At 48.8% G+C, this 27,835-nt stretch overlaps 1 protein-coding gene across 1 annotated transcript; it reads right to left on the reverse strand.

Moving 5' to 3' along the window:
* pigc (phosphatidylinositol glycan anchor biosynthesis, class C) lies at nucleotides 1-27,835 on the reverse strand. Its single transcript, XM_078566788.1, has 8 exons — nucleotides 26,970-27,835; nucleotides 26,221-26,290; nucleotides 14,507-14,661; nucleotides 10,203-10,315; nucleotides 8,845-8,900; nucleotides 5,972-6,119; nucleotides 2,944-3,110; nucleotides 1-1,400 (listed from the first exon to the last, which is right to left on the reverse strand). The coding sequence occupies exons 1-8, from the start codon at nucleotides 26,992-26,994 to the stop codon at nucleotides 1,337-1,339; spliced, it is 798 nt and encodes a 265-aa protein (XP_078422914.1). The 5' UTR covers nucleotides 26,995-27,835; the 3' UTR covers nucleotides 1-1,336.

Consider the following 27,835-nt stretch of genomic DNA (forward strand, 5'->3'; position numbering starts at 1 on the left):
TATAAAACTCTTTAATTAAACGTCTAGGAGTGTCTATGTACAGAGGAGATTCCGCTGACTGTTGCCCACCTGGCTTTGGTGGTTTGCTTGCACTTGCATCATCCCTGTACCCAGGTCGGGTGGCGACTGCCAGCTGGTGGCAGTGCGTAGATTATTCCAGGATCGCCATGGGTACCTCGTGGATTGTCTACAGCCGTGTGGCCTGGCAAAAACGTAGGGATGTGGACCCGCCCGCTAGGTTGGGAGAGGGCAGGGGGAGGGTGGTGTGTGTTTGAACCTTTTGTTAGTGTTGACATGAAGCTTGCAGGGCCCGTTCACTCAGATTATTACATCCATTGGCAAAGGCTGAACAGGCTCGGACTCTTTCAAAACGGCCGGGGGAGTACGGGAAACCTGGTGTGATAAACATGAAGGGGTTTGACAGGATAGTCAGATGTTTCTACTTGTGGGAGGAAACTAAAACTAGGTCATAAATATAAACAAGTCACTAAGAAATCCAATAGGTGTTGAATTAAAACACTCAGTAGGGAATTCGAGAGAAAGGTCTTTACCCAGAGAGTGCTGAAGTGGGACTTGCTACCACAGAGTGGTTGAGGCAACTAACGCAGATAAATTTGAGGGGGAAAGGAACAGAGGTTAGATAACAATAGGGTGAGGGGAAGAGGGGTGAGAGGTGTCTTGTGTGGAGTGTAAACACCGGTGCACCCCCCATGGGGCCTGTTTCTGTGCTGTCGACTCAATGTGAGTCACCGGGAGACTCTGGTTTTTAAGCACTTCACATCCTCGGGAAGGCTGGGTAGATCCTGAGATTGACCCGCTGCTCCAGCCTTCCGTTGACCAGAGCAGGAAGGGTCCGGGTGCCGTACCAAGGCGGAGCGGCTGGGCTTCCAGTGCCGGTGGTCACCCGATGCTGAGCAGGGCAGACCGAGGCACTGCAACGTGCCCAAACCCCTCCTGGCTTTCAGAAAGGGTGGATAAATCCGACCGTGGGGGCGGCGGTGGGGGGACACAAGTCTGAGCCAAGAGGGGAGAGCTATTGCAGGATTTGGTGCTGGTATTGGCTGCTTGGAGGCAGAGACACAGGTTGCAGCGGAGGCTATTCTGGGGTCCAGCCCTTAAGGATGGCAGCTTGACATCAGTAGCTTCCTCGCTGTCCTCATCCTCATTGCAGCTCCTCGTTGTGCTGTCACGGGTTTGGGGGGTGGGAAATCACACCATCCACATATCACGGCCTCCCAGAAGATTCTCACAGTCGGACGGGAATGTGAATGAAGAAGGCACTGCCAGGCGTCGATGCCAGAGGATTCCTGCCCCCACCCTGCTGCCGGCAGGCCCGTCACCCCAGAAACCTGGACAGATCTTCCTTAATCTCCGCCTCGTCCCAGGGGCCGTGGATGTTGCTGGAGACGGAAAGGGGAACAGCTGGGTTAGGCACGGCTCAGCGCATCGGATCGGCAAGTCTACCCTGCCCACCCCCCACCCTACCAGCAAAATAGATGATGATGACCCTGTCACAGCCCTGTGTTATAGAAACAGGGATGGGCTATTCAGCCAAGAGCAGCGCACCCTGTCCTTAATCGACGCACGGGGACCTGCCTAAAGACAGTCAATGAGTCCACTCCAAACCTTTGTCACTGAGTCAAGCCTATCCACAGGACACCAGGTGAAGTGAAAAGGACCCACATTTATATCGTGTGTCTTTCACAACCTGGGGATGGCCCAAAGCGCTTTAGAGCCAATAACGTATGTTCAGAGTCCTGGAGAGCACAGCAAGCTCCCATGAATAGCAGTGTGCTAATAAGCAGATCAAATCTGGTTTAACACGTTGGTTGAGGTTTAAATGTTGACCTGCCCACCTCCCCCACCAGTGTCTCATCCAAAAGGCCGCACTTCCGACAGTGCAGCACTCCCTCAGTACTGTTTCTCTGACAGTGCAGCACTCCCTCAGTACTGACCCTCCGACAGTGCAGCACTCCCTCAGTACTGACCCTCTGACAGCGCAGCACTCCCTCAGTACTGACCCTCTGACAGTGCAGCGCTCCCTCAGTACTGACCCTCTGACAGTGCAGCGCTCCCTCAGTACTGACCCTCCGACAGTGCAGCGCTCCCTCAGTACTGACCCTCCGACAGTGCAGCGCTCCCTCAGTACTGACCCTCCGACAGTGCAGCGCTCCCTCAGTACTGACCCTCCGACAGTGCAGCGCTCCCTCAGTACTGACCCTCCGACAGTGCAGCGCTCCCTCAGTACTGACCCTCCGACAGTGCAGCGCTCCCTCAGTACTGACCCTCCGACAGTGCAGCGCTCCCTCAGTACTGACCCTCCGACTGTGCAGCGCTCCCTCAGTACTGACCCTCCGACTGTGCAGCGCTCCCTCAGTACTGACCCTCCGACAGTGCAGCGCTCCTTCAGTACTGACCCTCCGACAGTGCAGCGCTCCCTCAGTACTGACCCTCCGACAGTGCAGCGCTCCCTCAGTACTGACCCTCCGACAGTGCAGCACTCCCTCAGTACTGACTCTATGACAGTGCAGCGCTCCCTCAGTACTGACTCTATGACAGTGCAGCGCTCCCTCAGTACTGACTCTCCGACAGTGCAGCGTTCCCTCAGTACTGTTTCTCTGACAGTGCAGCACTCCCTCAGTACTGTTTCTCTGACAGTGCAGCACTCCCTCAGTACCGTTTCTCTGACAGTGCAGCACTCCCTCAGTACTGACCCTCTGACAGTGCCGCACTAGGAGTGTCGACCTGAATCTTCAGGCTCTCTCTTGTGGGGCTCGAACCCGGACCTCCTGACCTGGAGGCAGTAGTGCTACCCAACAAGCCACTGGTGATAGCTACTCTCTCCGAATAGGAACAATCAGCAATTGGCCTATTTATGAAGGTATGGGGGAGGGGCTGGCTGACTGAAGCTTCGGAACGGGAGCGCCGGGCAGCGAGACTTACTCTTTCGAGGACTGTAGTTTGATGAGGTAGTGCGGACACAGGAAGGCGACTGCCAACAGCAGCAGAACAAAGAGCACAGCCCCAGTGAGGGAAACTGTCAGCACCCCCAGCACAGCAGCAAGTGTGAAGACCACAGTCACGCCAAGGTAGCAGTGAGGAGTGATCGCCTGAAACACAGGAGAAATCCTTAAAGATGCTAAGAAATAGCACATCAACATATTAATCAATTCCCCGCTTGTTACTTGCCCACTCGTACCATACATTGCCATGAGACAGTGCTAGACTGTTCAACCATGATGGCAGGATTGAGTGGGGAGGAGTTGGCAGTTGTGAGGCGTGGAATATCACAACAACTCGTTTCCATCGGAATTTACATTACCTGCTCTCCCATTGTTCACCCTCCATAAACTAGAGTCCATCCAAAACCCTGCTGCCCGTGTCCTCACTCGCACCAAGTCCCCCCTACACCAATCGGCCACCCCGCTCGCTGACCCACACTGGCTCCCAATCTTGATTACAAAATTCTCATCCTTGTCTTTAAATCCCTCCACAGTCTTTCTCCTCCACATCCCTGTAATCTCCTCCAAACCCACAACCCTCCGAGGTATCTGCACTCCTCTTAATCTGGGCTCAACCATCCCCGACTTCAATCGCTCGCCCACTGGCGGCCGCGCTTTCAGCTGTCTGGGCCCTGAGCTCTGGGATTCCCTCCCTAAACCACCCCGGCTCTCTCTCCTCCTTTAAGAAGCTCCTTAAAACCTAACTCTTGGATTAAGCTTCTGATCATCAGACCTAATGTCTCCTAAACAAAAACAGAATTACCTGGAAAAACTCAGCAGGTCTGGCAGCATCGGCGGAGAAGAAATCAGTTAACGTTTCCGCCAACTCCAGCATGATGCCACCACCAAACACATCTTCCCTTCACCCCCACTGATGGCATTCCGTAGGGATCATTCCCTCCGGGACACCCTGGTCCACTCCTCCATCACCCCCTACTCCTCAACCCCCACTTATGGCACCTCCCCATGCCCACGCAGAAGATGCAACACCTGCCCCTTCACTTCCTCTCTCCTCACCGTCCAAGGGCCCAAACACTCCTTTCAAGTGAAGCAGCATTTCACTTGCATTTCCCCTTAGTCTACTGCATTCGTTGCTCCCAATGCGGTCTCCTCTACATTGGAGAGACCACACGCAAACTGGGCGACCGTTCTGCGGAACACCTGCGGTCTGTCCGCAAGAAAGACCCAAACCTCCCTGTCGCTTGCCATTTTAGCACTCCACCCTGTTCTCTTGCCCACATGTCTGTCCTTGGCTTGCTGCATTGTTCCAGTGAAGCCCAACGTAAACTGGAGGAACAGCACCTCATCTTCCGACTAGGCACTTTACAGCCTTCCGGGCTGAATATTGAATTCAACAACTTTAGATCTTAAACTCCCCCCCCACCCCCTTTTTTTTCAATAATTTATATAGATTCTTCTTTCCCCACCTATTTCCATTATTTTTAAATCTAAAACTAAAACCTTGTTAGTCTGTCCACCCCACCCCCACTAGAGCTGTACTTTGAATATCCTGTCTTCCATTCTTAATTAGCACTTTTCTTAGACAAATATCACCACCTTCAACACCTCTTTGACCCTTTTGTCTGTGACATCTTTTGATTATCTGCTCCTATCACTGCTTATCTCCACAATCACCACACCCTCAACGTCTCTCTCCACCCCCCGCTCCCCCCCCCCCCCCCCCAACCAAACCAGTTTATATTTCTCCCTTCTCCTAACTATGCTTCAGTTCTGCCGAAGGGCCATGAAGGCTCGAAACGTTAACTGATTTCTTCTCCGCCGATGCTGCCAGACCTGCTGAGTTTTTCCAGGTAATTCTGTTTTTGTTTTGGATTTCCAGCATCCGCAGTAGCTTTTAGCTTTTTGTTTTTATCTAATGTCTCCTAACGTGGCTCAGTTTACATTTTGTTCTGTAATGCTACTGGTGAAGCACCTTGAGATGTTTTATTGCATTAAAGGCGCTATTGAAATATAAGTTGTTGTTGTTAACTACGTAACATGCATCAGTGCAGTTCAAATGCACAGCATTTCCAGATGTTTCAGTGTGATAAGCTGCCATATCACCATCGTATTCATAGTGCCTGTCACAGCCTAATGACATCCCAAAGTGCTTCACAGAGAATTACGCTTCAGAAGGGTAGCCACTCTTGCACTGTAGAAAACACAGCAGCCATTTTGTGCATAGCAAGCTCCCACAAAACAGCAATGGGATAATGGCCCGATAATCTGGTTTTAGTAGGGTTTGGAGTATGGATCAGTTGCACAGCAACACGACACTTGGCAACCCCACGCGGAGGGGGGGGTGCCTAAAGGTCAGAGGTGACCTGTCTGCCAGTGGCCTGGCTGACTTCAACCCCTGGCATGTGAGGCATTTCGACCACTCCCAGTGAATCGGGCAAATTTGACTATCATCGACTTGTTAGCAGGCATGATGGAGCATCATGTCCGTACTCGACGGGAGGGGAGAGGAGGACTCACTGGCACAGAGTTTCACTCCTGCCCAAGAGGAAGGTAATTCTGCTGAACCAGCTCTAGGGTGTTGCTCGCTGACCAAAGTCAGGGAATGGTCAACAGGCCATCGGCAAGATGGCAGAGAGAGAGGTGGGGGGGCCATCCCACGCGCTGCAGTCCTCCCACATCCCCCACCACACCCCAACATTGGGCCCCCACCTCTGACATCCCCCCCCAACCCCGCAACCTCCTTCAACCCCAGACTCCAAAACCCCATCACCACCTCCTTATTCCCCCACCCCAGCATCCTGCCCCACTCACCGCCCCTCAAACCCCAAGTACCCTGCCGCATTCCTACTGCCTTATCCCCCTCTCTCCAGCACTCCTCACCCCACTCACCGCCCTTCACCCCCAGAGACCCCCATTCCCAGTCTCCTTACCCCTCCCACACCTCACATCCCCAGAGCCCCCATCCCACTATCGCCTCCTCACGCGTACGGACACAGTTACAGCAGCACCTTCAGCTTCTTCTGGAACATGGGCCAGAGGGCAAAGACCTCGATGGCCAGAGTGACGGTGACAAAGGCATGGAGCGAGCTGGGGAGTCGTGAGGCCAGGCACACCGAGGCGAAGATGGCCATGTTCAACGACAGTGTGCTCGAGACGCTACGAGGAGAAAGGGAGAGAGAGAGAATGTGATAAAACCACCAGGGGAAGACAACAGTGCAGAGCTGGGAGGAAACCGGACCAGCCAAAACAATCACTGAACCGCTCGATGGAAAGCCGCTAACTCAATAGTTTTCGTTGGGGCTGGGCAGGGGGTGGGTAGCGGGGTGAGAGTGAGTACCCACCCCCCACCCCCCCCTTCCCCCCAACTCTCCTTCCTCAAAGAAACCGCCTCCAGGTTTGAGAGTTCCAGCAGCTCGCGACACCCACGCCAACTCTCCATGCCGGTCAGAGAGAGACTTACATTTCGATAGCGCCTTCCACCACCTCAGACGCCCCAACCCACTCTCGAACCCAATGAAGTTATTTCGAGGTCACCGTTGGAACGTGGCAACGTCTGCAGCCAGTTTGCACATAGCATAGCAAGATCCCAGGAACAGCAGTGAGATAATGACCAGACAGTCTGCTCCAGTGGTGCTGCTTGAGGGAGAAATGTTGAACCCTCTTAACGCCAGTGACGCCATCGTGCACTAGGGTTCAAGATGGCAGCTTCGCCACCACCTTCTCAAGGGACAGCTTGGAATGGGCAATAACCTGTACTCTTACCAGCGATGCCCACACCCCAAGAACAAGTAACTGAAGCACCACCAGGCGCTTTTAGTCCTTCTTCCAATTTTTTTCCACTCTCTCCTGTCGAGAATGATGGATGTCGACACCAGGGAATGGAACCCATCCCCATTCCGGGCTGTCAGGATAAATATCAAGACGATCTCCGAGACACCTACAGGCCTGGACTGGATACGGAACAAAGCTCCCTTTATTGGGGATTGTCACGAAACTCGGATGATTTCTCATCTCAAGCACGCTTGACCAGTCAGCACCCAGACCAGGGGTCTGCAACCTGCGGCTCTGAAACAGTGTGCACCTCTTTAACATCGCATTTGCTGTTCCCAATTTTCCCAGATGGGTCGCATTAACATGCAAAATGCCTAAAAAATGATTAAGTCAAGAGGCTTGACACCATCCTGCTTGATGGGCACTCCATCCACAAACATTCACTCCCTCCACCACTGACGCACAGTGGCAGCAGTGTGTACCATCTGCAGGATTCACTGCAGACACTCACCAAGGCTCTTTAGGCAGCACCCTCCAAACCCACCACCATTGCCAGCTAGAAGGGCAAGGGCAGCAGACACATGGGAACACCACCACTTGGAAGCTCCCCTCCAAGTCACTCACCATCCTGACTTGGAAATATACCGCCGTTCCTTCACTGTCACTGGGTCAATATCCTGAAACTCCCTCCCTAACAGCACGGTGGATGTACCTACATCACATGGACTGCAGCGGTTCAAGAAGGCAGCTCACCACCACCCTCTCAAAGGCAATTAGGGATGGGTAATAAATGCTGGCCTAGCTAGCAACGTCCACATCCCTTAAATGAATTTTAAAAAAAGAAAAGATCTATGTTTTTATTGTGGGGAAAAAGGGAATCATTATGCTGAACTTTACAATTCCAATGAATATTTTAATGAACAATATCATCATGCTCTAAGTAAACCTGTTTGAGTGGTATAGCTACACCGTGATTATAGATAATGCCTTTGGTTTGAGGAGCAGGTTTTATGGTTGTGACCATTGTTGTCTCTAAAAAGCTGGGGTAACTAATTAATGAGTTATTAGAAGCCATTTTCTAATCACAAAAAAACCAATAGCCAATAAAATTATCTGAATTCAACACATCTTAAGTTAAAGTAAAGTCATCATTAAAACAAACTGACAAAATTATAGTTAAAAAGTCAAAAAACGCGTTAATTCAAAGTTAGGTCTATTTTAATTTTGATTATTTTCTATTGATACATCAATTCTAAGTCCTGTATTTTATTTATAATATATGTAAATTTTGCATTCTACCAGAGAGACTTGGTAGTTTGCCATGTATTTGGTTAAGAAATGTCGAGTTTTCATCCTGGAGCTCCCATGAGCTTTTGTTTTAGGAATTTTTTTTTTTAAAAAGGGCCTTCAGCTTTTCGCTGCAATTATATAGATCCTTGGTGAGACCATACCTGGAGTGCCGTGTGCAGTTTTGGTCTCCTTACCTAAGGAAAGATATACTTGCCATAAGGAGAGTGCAGCAAAGGTTCACCAAACTAATTCCTGGGATGGAGGGATTGTCGTATGCAGAAAAATTCAATAGACCAGGCCTATATTCTCTGGGGTTTAGGAGAATGAGAGGTGATCTCAATCAAACATACAAAATTCTTACAGGGCTGGTCAGGGTAGATGCAGGAAGGATGTTTCCCCCTGGCTGGGGGCGGGATTCTAGAACCAGGGGACTCAGAATAAGGGGCAGGTCATTTAGAACTGAGATGAGGAGGAATTTCATCATTCAGAGGGTGGTGAATCTTTGGAATTCTCTGCCCCAGAGGCTCAGTCATTGAGTATGTTCAAGACTGAGATCGATGGATTTCTACATATTAAAAACATCAAGGGATACGGGGATAGTGCGGGAAAATGGTGTTGAGGTAGATGACCAGCCATGACCTCACTGAATAGCAGTGTGGGCTTGAACGGCTGAATGGCCTACTCCTGCTCCTATTTCTTATGTTATGTTCAGGTAGCTGAACCCTGACCTAGATCCGTTTTGCATATTGCTCTTGCACATGTAGACACTGAGATCCAAGTTCCAGTCATGCAGTGCGAAACCTGTCCATTCAGAACTTACATGGCTGCAGTGGCTCCATAGTCAAAGAATATCAGGTGACCCAACAGCATGAAGACCTGCAGAGGAAGAGAGCCTGGGCATTACTCAAGAGTTGGACCAGTCCCCTTACACAGTAACACACAAAGGCTTAGGACTAATGATCCAGAGATATGAGTTCGAATCCCAGCAGGGCGGCTGGGGAATTGAAATTAAGTTGATCTAGACGCAGTAATGGCAACTGCATCGTCATTAAAAACCTTTCTCATTCAGCATTACCCTTCAGCGAGGAAATCTGCTGCCCTTACCCGGTGCGGCCCACTTGTAACTCTCAACCCACAGCAACGAGGCTCTAACCACCGTATGAAATGGCCTGTCATGCCAAGCCAGTCAGTCGTATCAAACTGCTGCGGAAAAGTTCAGCAGTTCGGAGGTGGGGAGGGGAATGAAGGATTCGAAAACCAGGAAGGGCATCTTTAAAGTTGATGGGTGAGCATACAGGGAGCCAACACAGGGTCAGCGAGTGCAGCGGTGATGGGCGAACGGGACTTAGTGTGAGTGAGACAGCAGAGGTAAATGAGCTCAAATCTATGTAGGGCGGCGTGTGGGAGGGCGACCAGGAATGTGTTGGAATAGTCCACTATAGAGGTGACAGGGGCATGGATGAGGGTTTCAGCGGCAGATGAGTTGAGGTAGCCGGTGGGGGAGGTGGTTGTGGGGTTGGACAATGTTACAGAGGTGGAAATAGGCAGGCTTAATGACGCACAAAAGGCCAGAATTAGATCAGCGCTGAGAACTCGGGGAGACGGTGGTGTAGTGGTATTGTCACTGGACTAGTAATCCAGAGGCCCAGGCTAATGCTCTGGAGACCCAGGTTCAAATCCCACCACAGCAGCTGGTGGAATTTAAATTCAATTAATAAATCTGGAATCATAAAACTAGTCTCGGTGACCATGAAACTATCATTGCACTAATGTTCTTTAGAGAAGGAAATCTGCCATCTTTACCCGGTCTGGCCTATATGTGCCTCCAGACCTACAGAAATGTGGCTGACTCTTAACTGCCCTCTGAAATGGCCTAGCAAGCCACTCAGTTCAAGGACAATTAGGAATGAGCAACAAATGCTGGCCTTGCCCACATCCCAAGAGAATTTTAAAAAAACTTGGCGGGGGAGGGGTTGTGGAACTAGGAGAGTTCACAGAGATTGTGGCAGGCTGCGGGGTGGTGAGCGGACCGAGGATGAGCATTTTAAAATCGAGTTACGAGCCAGAAGAGAGAAAATTAGAAGTAAAAAAAAAAGAGGTTGAGACATAAGCACCCACAGCCCCGACTGTGTTTGACTGTCAGTGGATGGCACAGTAAACTCTGGAGCAGCCACTTACAGACATGGCGTAGATTGTATCGGTACTGATGGACTCTGTCAGCGTCTTCAGAACTGGGGAGAATCCATATGTGAACGCCACAAAGACCACAGTGCTCTTTAGGTCAGCCCACCCTGTGGAGATGGAGTTGACACAGTTAGAGGTTAATGCCACAGCATTACTCGTTTCACACAGACAGACATATACACACACACAGACTGGCACACACTTTAGAACTTAAACATATGGTGGTATTTGAGAACATCCATCACATTTCAGATTGCCAAAATAATTTATTTATTTTAAACACAAGGTGTTATAAAGCCAAAGATTCCACACAATTTATTAAGTGCTTTGTTAAATTGTCCTGTCACTTTCAGAGATCTGTGCACAAGCACCCCCAGGTCTCTCTGCTCTTGCTCCACCTTTTAAAATTAAACCATTTAACTTGTCTCTACTCAACCATTCGACCAAAATGGGTCACTTCACATTTTTCCGGGTCAAATTCCATCTGCCATGTCTACCCTTTTCCACCTCGTCCTCTTGAAGTCTACTGGTGTCTTTCTCACTTCTTACAATGCTTCCAAGTTTCGTATCGTCTGCAAATGTTGACATTTAGCCCACGTCCATGTTGTTAGAGGAGGTCTTGGTGACCCTGCCTCTGTGCCCGAATCTCCGGGTTCAAGTCCCACCCAGGACTTGATAGCCAAAGAAGGTGCGTCCACACAGGTTGAGCATCAACCTGCAAATCCATCCAACACACACCAATGGCGGGTCGTAAGACCGGGACAGATTCCTCATCAGCCACACGATGGAGAGAACGTTGAAGCCTCTACTATCAACTATCCATAGCTCCAGACTACAACATGCATGTAAACAAGTGCAGGTTGTCACAGCAACTCGGATGCCCTGAGTGAATTGCAACATGCCACCACCATGTTGTTAACATACATGAAAAGCAACAGCATTCCTGGCCGTGCACCTTGATGACCTCCATTGTAAACTTCCCCGCTACAACTCTCTGTTTTCTATCCCTTAGTCAATGTTCTATCCTTGCTGGAACTTCGATTCCATGGTGTTCAATTTCGGTAAAAGTCCAGTACGTGGCACTTTTATCACACGCCTTTTAAAAATCTATATGGACAATATCGACTGCCCTGTCACCAACCATCCTCTCTGTTTACCTCATCGAAAAAGTCAATCGAGTTCGCCAAAATACGATTTACCCCTGACTTTCCATAATTAGTCCACACTTGTCCAAGTCGTTGGTCATTTTATTCTGGATTCTGGTTCTAAAAGGTTCCCCACCCCCAACTCCCCTATGTTACAACATAGCAACATACGAATTAGGAGCAGGCGTTGGCCACTCGGCCCATCAAATCTGCTCCGCCATTCAATAAGATCATGGCTGATCTGATTGTAACCCCAACCCCACATTATTGCCTACCCCCGATAACCTTTCACCTCCTTGTTAATCAAGAATCTATCTAGCTCTGCCTTAAAAATATTCAAAAATTCTGCTTTCACTGACTTTTGAGGAAGAGTTCCAAAGAATCACAACACTCAGAGAAAAAATTCTCCTCATCTCTGTCTTAAATGAGTGACCCCTTATTTTTAAACAGTGACCGCTAGTTCTAGATTCTCCCACAAGAGGAAACATCCTCTCCGCATCCACCCTGTCCAGACCCCGCAGGATCTTAAAGGTTTCAGCTCAGTCGCCTTTTACTCTTCTAAACTCCAGCGGATACAAGCCTAACCTGTCCAGCCTTTCATCATAAGACAACCTGCCGATTCCTGGTATTAGTCAAGTAAACCTTCTCTGAACTGCTTCTAACGCATTTACATCTTTCCTTAAATAAGACGACTAGTATTGTACACAATACTCCAGATGTGGTCTCACCAAAACTCTGTACAACCTCCCTAATTTTGTAATCAATTCCCCTCACAATAAATGATAACATTCTATTAGCTTTCCCAATTACCTGCTATACTTGCATGCCAACCTTTTGTAATTCATGCACTAGGACACCCAGATCCCTCTGAATCTCAGACCTCAATCTCTCATCAGTTAGATAATAAGCTTCTTTTTTTATTCTTCCTGCCAAAATGAACGATTTCACATTTGCCCACATTATACTCCATTTGCCAGATCTTTGCCCACTCACTTAACCTATCTATGTCATTTTGTAGCCTCCGTAAGTCCTATTCACAATTTACTTTCCTACCCATCTTTGTATAGTCAGCAAATTTAGCCACCATACCTTCAGTCCCTTCATCCAAGTCATTTATATAAATTGTAAAATGTTGAGGCCCCAGCACTGATCCCTGTGACACACCACTCGTCACATCCTGCCAACCAGAAGACGACCCATTTACGCCAACTCTCTGCATCCTGTTAACTAGCCAATCTTCTATCCATGCCAATATGTTACCCGCTACACCATGAGCTTTTATTTTCCACAATAACCTTTAATGTGGCACTCTATCAAATGCCTTCTGGAAATCTAAATACAGTACAACTACCGGTTCCCCTTTATCCACAGCACGTGACTCCTTTAAAGAACGCTAATAAATTGGTTAAACGTGATTTCCCTTTTACATAGCCATGTTGAATCTGCCTGATTGCCTTGAATTTATCTTAGTGCCTCGCTATAACTTCTTTAATAATGTCTAACATTTTCCCTATGACAGATGTTAGGCTAACTGGCCTAGTTTCCTGCTTTCTATCTCCCTCCCTTTTTGATAAAGGCGTTATATTTGCTATTTTCCAATCTAATGGAACCGTTCCCAAACCTGGGGAATTTTCGAAAATTAAAACCAATGCATCAACATTTCACTAGCCACTTCTTTCAAGGCCTTAGGATGAAGTCTATCTGGATCTGAGGATTTGTCAGTCCACAGCCTCAACAATTTAGCTTAATACCACTTCCCTGGTGATTGTAATTTTCCCCCGAGTTCCTCCTTCCCTTCCATTTCCTGATTTACAGTTATTTCCGGGATGTTACTTGTGTCCTCAATAGTGAAGACCGAAGCAAAATACCTGTTTAGTTCATCCGCCATCTCCCTACTTTCCTGATTATCCCTCTCTCTGCTTTTCTGAGCAAGGGCTGTAATATTTGCAATCCTCCAGAGCTCCGGCACCATAGCCATGTGTCACAGGAGGTTTGGCAGATTAGCGCTTCTGCAGTACTCTCCTTGTACCTCCTAGAATCTCCTCTCATCCAGTATCCCAGGAACTTCCTCATTTACCATAGTCTTCTTCACAAAGTACTCACGTAGTACCTTCTGCCTCTGCCAATGATTCTCCATTTCGGTCCCTAACGGCTCCCACCTCTTCTCTGACAACCCTTATACCATTAACGACCACGTCATCTGTTTTAAATGTTGATTGAGGGATAAATATTGGCCAGCGGGGAGAGCTCCCTGCTTGTTACATAGATATGAACATACAAATTAGCAGGAGGAGGCCATTTGGCCCCCCGAGCCTGCTCCGCCATTCAATAAGATCATGGTTGATCTGAATGTGGCCTCAACCCCACATTCCCGCCTACCCACAATAACCTTTAACTCCTCTGTTGGTCAAAAAGCTATCTACCTCTGCCTTAAGAATATTCAGTGGCCCATCCTCCACCAGTCTCTGGGGAAGAGAGAGCTAAAGATTCACGACCAGCAGAGAGAAGAATTTCTCCTCATCTCTGTCTGAAATGGGACACCCCTTAATTATAAACTGTGCCCACTAGTTCCAGTCCGTCCCACAAGTGGAAACATCCTCTCAGCATTCATCCCCCCCACCCCCGACTCTCCCGGATGTTTCAATAAGATCACCTCTCATTCTTCTGAACTCCAGTTATTCCAAATAAGTGGCGTGGGATCTTTAATGTCCACCTGTGAGAAGAGACAGGGTCTTGGTTTAACGTCCCGCCCACACTTCCTCAGTACTGCAGTGGGAGCGTCAAGCTGAACTGTGTACCCTGGAGTGGGACTTGAACCCACGACCTTCTGGCTCAGAGGCGGCAGTGTTGCCGAATGAGCCACGATGAGGGAGTCCCTAAGCCCCATGAACCTTGCAAAGAATCAAAAGGACTTACAGCTCCATCTCCCGCCCAGCAACAACCTGGCAGCTTGATCTGAAACAGCACAAGTTAAAGACAGGTGAGTTTCACTGGAGATTGAAGGGCAGGTTGGTCATCGAGTCTGCCTTCCCAGCCAGGGCAACAATCACACAGAGCCAACAAGCTTCTGTATTGCAGGCACAAAGTTAAACGAGAGCAGAGACACAAAACTCCTCAGTGAGCCAAAGAGCAGTAAACAGGATCCACACTTACGTGTTTGGCCACTGTGATTCCGCCCCTCCCCCGAGTCGATGGCGTCAAATACGAGGTAGCCAAAGAGAGAGATGATGAGGCCGTACGTGAAGAGCTGGTGAGGAGAGAGACGGTTCTGGTCCATGTACCACCACAGGATGACAAACACACACACGCTGGGGGAATAAAACAGTGGAACAGTGAGAGAGAGAAGCAGTGACACACCCACAGTGCACACAAATGGCGATAACCTGAGCATTAGTTATTTTTATTCTTTCAGGGGATGTGGGCGTTGCTGGCTGGGCCAGCATGTTTGACCATCCCTAATTGCCCTTGAGAAAGTGGTGGGTGAGCTGGCTTCTTGAACCGCTGCAGTCCACGTGGTGTAGGGACACCGACAGTGCTGTTAGGGAGGGAGTTCCAGGATTTTGACTCAGCGACAGTGAAGGAATGGCAATATATTTCGAAATCTGGATGGTGAGTGACTTGGAGGGGAAATTCCAGGTGGTGACGTTCCCATGAGTCTGCTGCCCTTGTCCTTCTAAATGGTAGAGTTCGTGGGTTTGGAAGGTGCTGCCTAAGGAGCCTTGGTGAATTCCTGCAGTGCATCTTGTAGATGGTACACACTGCTGCTACTGTGCATCACTGGTGGAGGGAGTGAATGTTTGTGGATGTGGTGCCAATCAAGCGGGCTGCTTTGTCCTGGACAGTGTTGAGCTTCTTGAGTGTTGTGGGAGCTGCACTCAACCAGGCAAGTGGAGAGTATTCCATCACATTCCTGACTTGTGCCTGGTAGATGGTGGGCAGGCTTTGGGGAGTTAGGATGTGAATTACTCGCTGCAGGATTCCTAGCCTCTGACCTGCTCTTGTAGCCACAGTATTCTGGCCAATGGTAACCCCCAGGATGTTGATAGTGGGGGATTCAGTGATGGTAATGCCATTGAATGTCAAGGGGCGATAGTTAGATTCTCTCTTCTTGGAAATGGTCATTGCCTGGCACTTGTGTAGCACTTATCAGCCCAAGCCTGAATGTTGTCTTGGTCTTGTTACATGCAGGCATGGACTGCTTCAGCATCCGAGGATTGTACTGAACACCATGTACTCTGAGGCATGTACACTTTGAAAATGTTCACAAAAAAGGAATACTTGTGTTCATATGGCACCTTTCACACCTCAGGACGTCCCAAAGCAACTTTACAATCAGTCAGTGTTGTAATGCAGGAAACCCAGCAGCCAATTTGCGCACAGGAAACTCCCACAAACAGAAAAGTGAGAATGAGCCGATAATCTCTTTAGTGATGTTGATCCAGGGATAAAAATTGGCCTGGTCACCGGGGATAACTGTCCTGCTCCTCTTCAGAATAGTGCCATGGGATCTTTTATGTCCATCTGAGAGGACAGGCGTGACGCCCTTCGGTTTAATATCACGCCTGAATGACGGCACCTCTGACACCGCAGCACTCTCTCAGCATGGCACTGGAAGTGGTGGCCTGGACTATGGTACGGAGTGGGACAGAATGACACACTTACGCAAAGGAAAGCCAACAACGAGCTGAAATATAGCGTAACTTGACAGACCTAAAAGGGGCAAAGTACTACAGGGTAGAATCCTTCAAAGGCTGCACTGGCTTTTCCTGCACAACTCGCTTGGAATCGGCCAAGCCAGAGCAAAGGAACGAGGAACTTCAAGTGCAAAATGATGTGCAGCACAAATCCTTTCCGCTAGTTTAAGAAATGTGGGCTGGAAGCTGGCCCTGTTTGCAAAGCCTCCCATGCCCCCAATCAAAAGAATCATCATGGTGGGTTTCTGCTAACTGTGCTTGTCTGCAGTCCTTCGAAGGGGCTTCTAAAGTGAAGCTGGGGAACAAGGAGATAAATAGGCAACATTTTTTTTACAAAGCTTTAAAATATATTTTTAAAAACTATTTAATTTAGTAAGAAGCTGACTCAGGTACATCAATGAAACTTTGACTATATGATTTTTCATTCTCTTTCAAATCAGGTTACTCACAGGCTGGTAAATTCTTGTTAAAAAGGCCAATTTAATTGTTGTGATCAATTCAATTCTAGTCGTATTGAAGCTGCCACCAGGTTACCACACCTACACGTATCAGGGAATACTTTTTAATGCAAGGGGGAAAGCTTAAACAATTACATCCCTAAAACACTGCCGGATCGCGCTGGCTGAGGGGAGATTTAACATGTGATTGTGCAAATCAGCAGGAGTGGAAATGTGATGCGTACCTCACTTCGTAAAGCGAGCACAACTCTGAGCACAATTCGCATCCGGATCGCTGAATGCCCCAAGAGACTCTACCACTCTGTGTGTACACACATACAAACATATACACGTACATATACATACATGCACAAACATACACACACGCACAAACCTGCATACATACATGCAAAAACACATGCATACACACACGCACAAACATGCGTGTATACACACCCACAAACATGCACACACCCATGCAAACATGCATTTACACACATGCAAACATGCGTATGCACACATGCAAACATGCGTATGCACACATGCAAACATGCGTATGCACACACACACACGCGCGCGCAAACATACACACGCGCGCGCAAACATACACACGCGCGCGCAAACATACACACGCGCGCGCAAACATACACACGCACAAACACAAACATACACACGCGCGCAAACACAAACATACACACGCGCGCAAACACAAACATACACACGCGCGCAAACACAAACATACACACGCGCGCAAACACAAACATACACACGCGCACAAACACAAACATACACACGCGCAAACACACACACACGCAAACACACACGCAAACACACACACACGCAAACACACACACACGCAAACACACACACACGCAAACACACACACACGCAAACACACACACACGCAAACACACACACACGCAAACACACACACACGCAAACACACACACACGCAAACACACACACACGCAAACACACACACGCAAACACACACACACGCAAACACACACACACGCAAACACACACACGCAAACACACGCTCAAACACATGCACACGCACACACAAACACACGCACGCACGCACAAACACACGCACATATACATACACGCGCGCACAAACGTACATGCGCGCACAAACGTACACGCGCGCACAAACGTACAGGCGCGCACAAACGTACAGGCGCGCACAAAAACATACACACGCGCACATACACACGCGCACAAACATACACACGCGCACAAACATACACACGCGCACAAACATACACACGCGCACAAACATACACACGCGCACAAACACACACGCGCACAAACACACACACGCGCACAAACACACACAAACACACACGCGCGCACAAACACGCGCGCACAAACACGCACGCACAAACACACGCACGCACAAACACACGCACGCACAAACACACGCACGCACAAACACGCACACGCACAAACACACACATATACATACACACGCGCACAAACGTACCCACGCGCACAAACGTACCCACGCGCACAAACACACACACGCGCGCACAAACACACACACGCGCGCACAAACACACACACGCGCGCACAAACACACACGCGCGCACAAACACACACGCGCGCGCACAAACACACACGCGCGCGCACAAACACACACGCGCGCGCACAAACACACACGCGCGCGCACAAACACACACGCGCGCGCACAAACACACACGCGCGCGCACAAACACACACGCGCGCGCACAAACACACACGCGCGCACAAACACACACGCGCGCACAAACACACACGCGCGCACAAACACACACGCGCGCACAAACACACACGCGCGCACAAACACACACACGCGCGCACAAACACACACACGCGCGCACAAACACACACACGCGCGCACAAACACACACACGCGCGCACAAACACACACACGCGCGCACAAACACACACACGCGCGCACAAACACACACACGCGCGCACAAACACACACACGCGCACAAACACACACACGCGCGCACAAACACACACACGCGCGCACAAACACACACACGCGCACAAACACACACACGCGCACAAACACACACACGCGCACAAACACACACACGCGCACAAACATACACACGCGCACAAACATACACACGCGCACAAACATACACACGCGCACAAACATACACACACGCGCACAAACATATACACACACATATATATACACACGCACATTTACATACGAACACAAACATACACACGCGCGCACAAACATACACACGCGCGCACAAACATACACACGCGCGCACAAACATACACACGCGCGCACAAACATACACACGCACAAACACACGCACACGCACAAACACACGCACGCGCACGCACGCACGCGCACGCACACACTCAAACGCACACACGCTCAAACGCACACACGCTCAAACGCACACACGCTCAAACGCACACACGCTCAAACGCACACACGCTCAAACGCACACACGCTCAAACGCACACGCGCACAAACACACGCGCACAAACACACACGCGCACAAACACACACGCGCACAAACACACACGCGCACAAACACACACGCGCACAAACACACACGCGCACATACACACACGCGCACATACACACACGCGCACATACACACACGCGCACAAACACACACGCGCACAAACACACGCACACAAACATACACACACGCGAACAAACATATACACACACATATATATACACACGCACATTTACATACGAGCACAAACATACACACACGCGCAAACACACACACACGCGCACAAACACACACACGCGCGCACAAACACACACACGCGCACAAACACACACACGCGCGCACAAACACACACACGCGCGCACAAACACACACACGCGCGCACAAACACACACGCGCGCACAAACACACACGCGCGCACAAACACACACACGCGCACAAACACACACACGCGCACAAACACACACACGCGCACAAACATACACACGCGCACAAACATACACACGCGCACAAACATACACACGCGCACAAACATACACACGCGCACATACACACGCGCACATACACACGCGCACAAACATACACACGCGCACAAACATACACACGCGCACAAACATACACACGCGCACAAACATACACACACGCGCACAAACATATACACACACATATATATACACACGCACATTTACATACGAACACAAACATACACACGCGCGCACAAACATACACACGCGCGCACAAACATACACACGCGCGCACAAACATACACACGCGCGCACAAACATACACACGCGCGCACAAACATACACACGCGCGCACAAACATACACACGCGCGCACAAACATACACACGCGCGCACAAACATACACACGCACAAACACACGCACACGCACAAACACACGCACACGCACGCACGCGCACGCACACACTCAAACGCACACACGCTCAAACGCACACGCGCTCAAACGCACACGCGCTCAAACGCACACGCGCACAAACGCACACGCGCACAAACGCACACGCGCACAAACACACACGCGCACAAACACACACGCGCACAAACACACACGCGCACATACACACGCGCACATACACACGCGCACATACACACACGCGCACAAACATACACACACGCGAACAAACATATACACACACATATATATACACACGCACATTTACATACGAGCACAAACATACACACACACGCGCAAACACACACGCGCGCATACACACGCGCGCATACACACGCGCGCATACACACGCGCGCATACACACGCGCGCACAAACACACGCGCACAAACATACACACACGCGAACAAACATATACACACGCACATTTACATACGAGCACAAACATACACAAGCACGCGCACAAGCACGCGCACACGCACAAGCACGCGCACACGCTCAAACACGCGCACACGCTCAAACACGCGCACACGCTCAAACACGCGCACACGCTCAAACACGCGCACACGCTCAAACACACACACACGCTCAAACACACACACACGCTCAAACACACACACACGCTCAAACACACACACACGCTCAAACACACACACACGCTCAAACACACACACACGCTCAAACACACACACACGCTCAAACACACACACACGCTCAAACACACACACACGCTCAAACACACACACACGCTCAAACACACACACACGCTCAAACACACACACACGCTCAAACACACACACACGCTCAAACACACACACACGCTCAAACACACACACACGCTCAAACACACACACACGCTCAAACACACACACACGCTCAAACACACACACACGCTCAAACACACACACACGCTCAAACACACACACACGCTCAAACACACACACACGCTCAAACACACACACACGCTCAAACACACACACACGCTCAAACACACACACACGCTCAAACACACACACACGCTCAAACACACACACACGCTCAAACACACACACACGCTCAAACACACACACACGCTCAAACACACACACACGCTCAAACACACACACACGCTCAAACACACACACACGCTCAAACACACACACACGCTCAAACACACACACACGCTCAAACACACACACACGCTCAAACACACACACACGCTCAAACACACACACACGCTCAAACACACACACACGCTCAAACACACACACACGCTCAAACACACACACACGCTCAAACACACACACACGCTCAAACACACACACACGCTCAAACACACACACACGCTCAAACACACACACACACTCAAACACACACACACACTCAAACACACACACACACTCAAACACACACACACACTCAAACACACACACACACTCAAACACACACACACACTCAAACACACACACACACTCAAACACACACACACACTCAAACACACACACACACTCAAACACACACACACACTCAAACACACACACACACTCAAACACACACACACACTCAAACACACACACACACTCAAACACACACACACACTCAAACACACACACACACTCAAACACACACACACACTCAAACACACACACACACTCAAACACACACACACACTCAAACACACACACACACTCAAACACACACACACACTCAAACACACACACACACTCAAACACACACACACACTCAAACACACACACACACTCAAACACACACACACACTCAAACACACACACACACACTCAAACACACACACACACTCAAACACACACACACACTCAAACACACACACACACTCAAACACACACACACTCAAACACACACACACACTCAAACACACACACACACTCAAACACACACACACACTCAAACACACACACACACTCAAACACACACACACACTCAAACACACACACACACTCAAACACACACACACTCAAACACACACACGCGCGCAAACACACACACGCGCGCAAACACACACACGCGCGCAAACACACACACGCGCGCAAACACACACACGCGCAAACACACACACGCACAAACACACACACGCACAAACACACACACGCACAAACACACACACGCACAAACACACACACGCACAAACACACACACGCACAAACACACACACGCACAAACACACACACGCACAAACACACACACGCACAAACACACACACGCACAAACACACACACGCACAAACACACACACGCACAAACACACACACGCACAAACACACACATATACATACACACACGCGCACAAACGTACACACGCGCACAAACGTACACACGCGCACAAACGTACACACACGCGCACAAACGTACACACACGTGCACAAACACACACGCGCACAAACACACACACGCACAAACACACACACGCACAAACACACACACGCACAAACACACACGCACAAACGCACAAACGCACACACGCACAAACGCACACACGCACAAACGCACACACGCACAAACGCACACACGCACAAAGGCACACACGCACAAACGCACACACGCACAAACGCACACACGCACAAACACACACGCACAAACACACACGCACAAACACACACGCACAAACACACACGCACAAACACACACGCACAAACACACACGCAAACACACACGCACAAACACACACGCACAAACACACACGCACAAACACGCACGCACAAACACGCACGCACAAACACGCACGCACAAATACGCACGCACACACGCACAAACATGCACAAATACACACATATACATACACACACGCGCACAAACGTACACACGCGCACAAACGTACACACGCGCACAAACGTACAGACGTGCACAAACACACACGCGCACAAACGTACACACACGCGCATAAACATACACACACGTGCATAAACATACACACACGTGCATAAACATACACACACGCGCACAAACATACACACGCGCACAAACATACACATACGCGCACAAACATACACATACGCGCACAAACATACACATACGCGCACAAACATACACACCCGCACAAACATACACACATGCACAAACATACACATGCGCACAAACATACACATGCGCACAAACATACACATAAACATACACACATACATATACACACACAAACATACACACACACACAAACATACACATACATATACACACACACAAACATACACATACATATACACACACACAAACATACACACACAAACATACACATACATATACACACACACATACACACAAACATACACATACACACACAAACATACACATACATATACACACAAACATACACATACATACACATACACACAAACATACACATACATATACACACACAAACATACACATACATATACACACATACATATACACACACAAACATGCACATACATATACACACACAAACATACGTACATACACACACACAAACATACACATACATATACACACACACAAACATACACATACACACAAACATATATACACACAAACATACACATACATATAGACACACAAACATACACATACATATAGACACACAAACATACACATACATATAGACACACAAACATACACATACATATATACACACACACACCTGTGCACACGCACACTTGCATACACACATGCAGACACACACACACACATGCAGATGCAGAGACACGCACGCAGATGCAGACACACATTTGGTTTAGATCAGAGAGTGTGTTAGTGAAGGAATGCTCATTACGCTTGCTGTAAACACCAATACTGTGGACTATTGAGGAAACTCTTAGTAACACACCAGTGGGCAAACACTGGGAGAATCACACTATATTGGTGTTGCCATATAAAACAACAGGAGCCTCCTCCCACCCACTCTTCATCTCACCCTATCAACATAACTTTCTATTCCTTTCTCCTTCATGTCTTTATCTAGCTTCCCTTTAAATGTGCCCATGCTATTTGCCTCAACCACTCCTTGTGGTAGTGAGTTCCACAACCTCACCACTCTCTGGATAAAGAAGTTTCTCCTGAATTCCCTACTGGATTTATTACTGACTCTCTAATATTTATGGCTCCCAGTTCTGGTCTCTCCCACAAGTGGAAACATCTTCTCTACCTCTACCCTATCAAATCCCTTTCATAATTTTAAAGCCATCTATCAGGTCACCCCTTAGCTTTCTAATTTCTGGGGAAAAGAGCCCCAGCCTGTTCAATCTTTCCTGATACTTATAACCTCTCAGTTGTGGTACCACTCCTGTGAATCTTTTTGCACCTTCATATTCTTTTTATAATATGGAGACTGGAACTGCTCACAATGCACCAAGTGTGGTCTAACCAAGGTTCAGTACATAGCTTCCCTGCTTTCAACTCTATCCCACTGAAAATAAACCTCTAATTCTGACCTTGAGCATCTCTGATTTTAATCACTCCACCATTGGCTTCAACAAGTCAGGAGTGTGATGGAATACTCTCCACTTGTCTGGATGAGTGCAGCTCCAACAACACGCAAGCAGCTCAACACCATTCAGGACAAAGCAGCCTGCTTGATTGGCACCATATCTACTACCTTAAACATTCACTCCCTCCACCACCAATGCACAGGATTGTAGTGTGTACCATCTACAAGATGCACCGCAGCATCTCACCAAGACTCCTTCACCTTCCAAACCACCTAGCATCTAGAAGGACGAGGGCAGCAGACACATGGAAACACCACTTGGAAATATATTGCCATTCCTTGTCGCTGGGTCAAAATCCTGGAACTCCCTCCCTAACAGCACTGTGGGTGTGCCTACACCACAGGGACTGTAGCGGTTCGAGAAAGTAGCTCACCACCACCTTCTCAAGGGCAATTAGAGATGGGCATTAAATGCTGGCCCAGCCAGCGAAGCCCACATCCTGTTACAGAATTTTTAAAAAGCTTCCCAGGCCCCTACGCCCAAGAATTCCCAACTTAAACCTCTCATCCTCGCTACCTCTCTCTCCTCCACTGAGGCACTCCTTTTAACCCACCTCTTTGACCAAGCAGTTCTCATGGTCCTCAACTTCCATCGCACCAATCTCCACATTCAACAGGTCATCCTCCGCCATTCCTGCCACCTCCCGTGTGACATCACCACCAAACACATCTTCCCCTCCACTTTCAGCACCCAAAGGGACAGTTTCCTCTGCGACACACTGGTCCACTCTTCAATCATCCCCAATACCCCATCCCCTTCCTATGGCTCCTTACCATGCAATCACAGGAGGTGCCCATTAACCTCCTCCCTGCTCACAGTCCAAGGCCCCAAACAGGGATAACAGCGATTGACTTGAACTTCTTCCAAGTTAGTGTACTGTATAGTATTCGCTGCTCACCATGATGTGGTCTCCTCTACACTGGGGAGAGCAAACATAGACTGGAAGGCCCCTTTGCGGAACATCTCCGTTCTGCCCGCAATCGTGACGCCAAGCTTCCGATGGCCTGCCACTTTAATTCTCCACCCTCCTCCCACTCTCCTCCAACTCCTACACTGTTCCAGAGAAGCTCACCGTTACGTCCAGGAAGAGCACCTCATCTTTCAACTTACAGCCTCCTGGACTCGCACTGAATTCAACAATTTCAGATCACAACCATTTTGTTTTGTGTTTTTGTTTTTTGGATGTCAACTGTTGGCGATGTACCTGCTGTTGCCATTCACACCTCTTCTAGGCCCACCTTTTGTTTCTTTACTTGTCCCAAGTCAACCTGTTTACCAGATTCAACCTGCCCGGTTTGAATTCAAAGCTTGGCAGTTAACTGTCAGTCATCAGTTAACTGGTGCATTCCCCATGGCAACACCTCTGCCAATCAGAGTCCATCTGCCAACCAATCAGCACTCTCATGCAGGATAAGTTGTTGTTCCCTTTACAATGCGGTATTCTTGCGAATTGTCCTGATGAGTGCAAGATGAAAAGAATCAATGACGTGTCTTTTTTCAGCAATACTCAAGTTCTGCACTACAACTTCCTTTGGCCTTGCACCATCATCCCTTTTAATTTCATTTAATTTCTCCTGCCTTCTACCCTGTCCTTTTTGTTTTTCCCCACCCTCCCTCCTTTCCTTTTTCCTTACCCTCCCTCCTTTCCCTGCCTCTGTACTCGCTTAAAACCTGTTACATCTTTAACGTTTCACCAGTTTGGAGGGAAGGTCATCAAACTGAAATGTTGACTTTGTCACCCCTCTCGCCACAGATGCTACCTGACCTGCCACGCATTTCCAGCATTTTCTGGTTTCACTTCAGATTTCCAGCATTTCGGAAAATACTAACTGGCACTCGCGAAGCTGGGAGCAGCGCGGGCTGGCCTCTTTACCTGGACAACTGCTGGGTAACAACAGTAGATTCACGCACCACTGTCCAAAACTGGTACTGCCTCACGTAAACTAGAACGGAAGGAGAAAAACGTGTGGTGAGAGAATCATCGACTCACAGCGTAGAAAGAGGCCATTCAGCCCATGACAATCGTAGCCCTTTGAAAGAACTAGGAATCCCACGCGTCTGCTCCCATAGCCCTACAATTCCTCCCCCGCCCGGCCCAAGTAATTCTCAAATCCCCTTCTGAAAGCCAGCACTGAGCCTGCTTCAGTCCATAAGCATGACCCTGAGCTTCCGATGGCTTGTTGTTTTAACTCGCCACCTTGCTCTCATGCTCACATTTCTGTCCTCGGCCTGCTGCGATGTCCCAGTGAAGTTCGACGCAGGCTCGAGGAGCAGCATCTCAGCCTTTCGACTCGGCACCTTACAGCCTTCCGGAGTCAGCATTTGAGTTCAACAATTTCAGACCATGAACTCTGTCCTCCATTTTGATTCTGTGTTTTTTTTTTCCGCTGCGTGTGCCGGTCTGAATCTCGCTTTTCGTGTTTTTGCTTTTGGACAGAGCTGTTCATTATCCTGCTGTTAACACCTATTCTGGACCAATGCTTTGTTTCTTTACTACAACCACTCCCGCTCTCTTTGCCTCTTGTTCCTTGACATCGTTGTCATTTAATCTCTCCCACCCTCTGCCCTATCCCATACCTTCCCTTCCCCACCCCATCCTTCTGTGGCATAAAACATTTCTACCTTCCTTCATTTCTGAAGAAGTCATATTCCACTCAGAACGTCAACTCTGTTTCTCCTCTCTCCACAGATGCTGCCAGACTGCTCGGCATTTCCAGCATTTTCTGTTTTTGTTTATTATTGAACCTGCCTCTCCTCCTTCGCTTCTTTTCCAATCAGCTTAAATCTGCAACGGAAACAGAAAAGTGCTTGGAAAATCTCCGAAGCTCTGGCAGGGTCTGTGGAGAGAAAAACAGGGTTTCGAGTCCGATGTATGACTCTTCTGCAGAACGGCTTGAATCTGTGTCCTCTGGTCACTGACTGCTCTACAATGGCAAACAGTTTCTCCTTATTTACTCTATCAAAACCCTTCATCATTTCGATTCGAAATTTCAAACACCTCCATTAAATCTCCCCCTGACCTTCTCTGCTCTAAGGAGAACAACCCCAGCTTCTCCAGTCTCTCTACATTAACTGAAGTCCCTCATCCCTGGTACAATTCTGGTAAATCTCCTCTGCACCCTCCCCAAGCCCTTGACATCCTACCTGAAAAGCGGCACCCACAACTGGGCAAAAAATGTGCCGCCCAGTGATTTCCGCCACTAAATTATTTTACGGGGAGTACAAAACAGACATTTACCCATCTCACTGACACGAGATCGTATATCGACCAGGACTACGAGATAAAGGTAGGGGAGCTGCCCACACCTTCCCTCAGTGGCTAAATGGATGACCCAACATTGGACTTAGCCATATTTGCCTCACATCATGGGTTTGAAGCAGTTGAAGCTGCAAGACTGATCAGCCTATAGCTGCATCGTTAAGACAACCAATTTAACACATTTTTCCGATACGCATATTGTAGGGTTAATCTGGGGACTGGATTAACA

The sequence above is a fragment of the Cetorhinus maximus genome, chromosome 21 (assembly GCF_964194155.1).
Source record: "Cetorhinus maximus chromosome 21, sCetMax3.hap1.1, whole genome shotgun sequence".
Taxonomy (NCBI): Eukaryota; Metazoa; Chordata; class Chondrichthyes; order Lamniformes; family Cetorhinidae; genus Cetorhinus; species Cetorhinus maximus.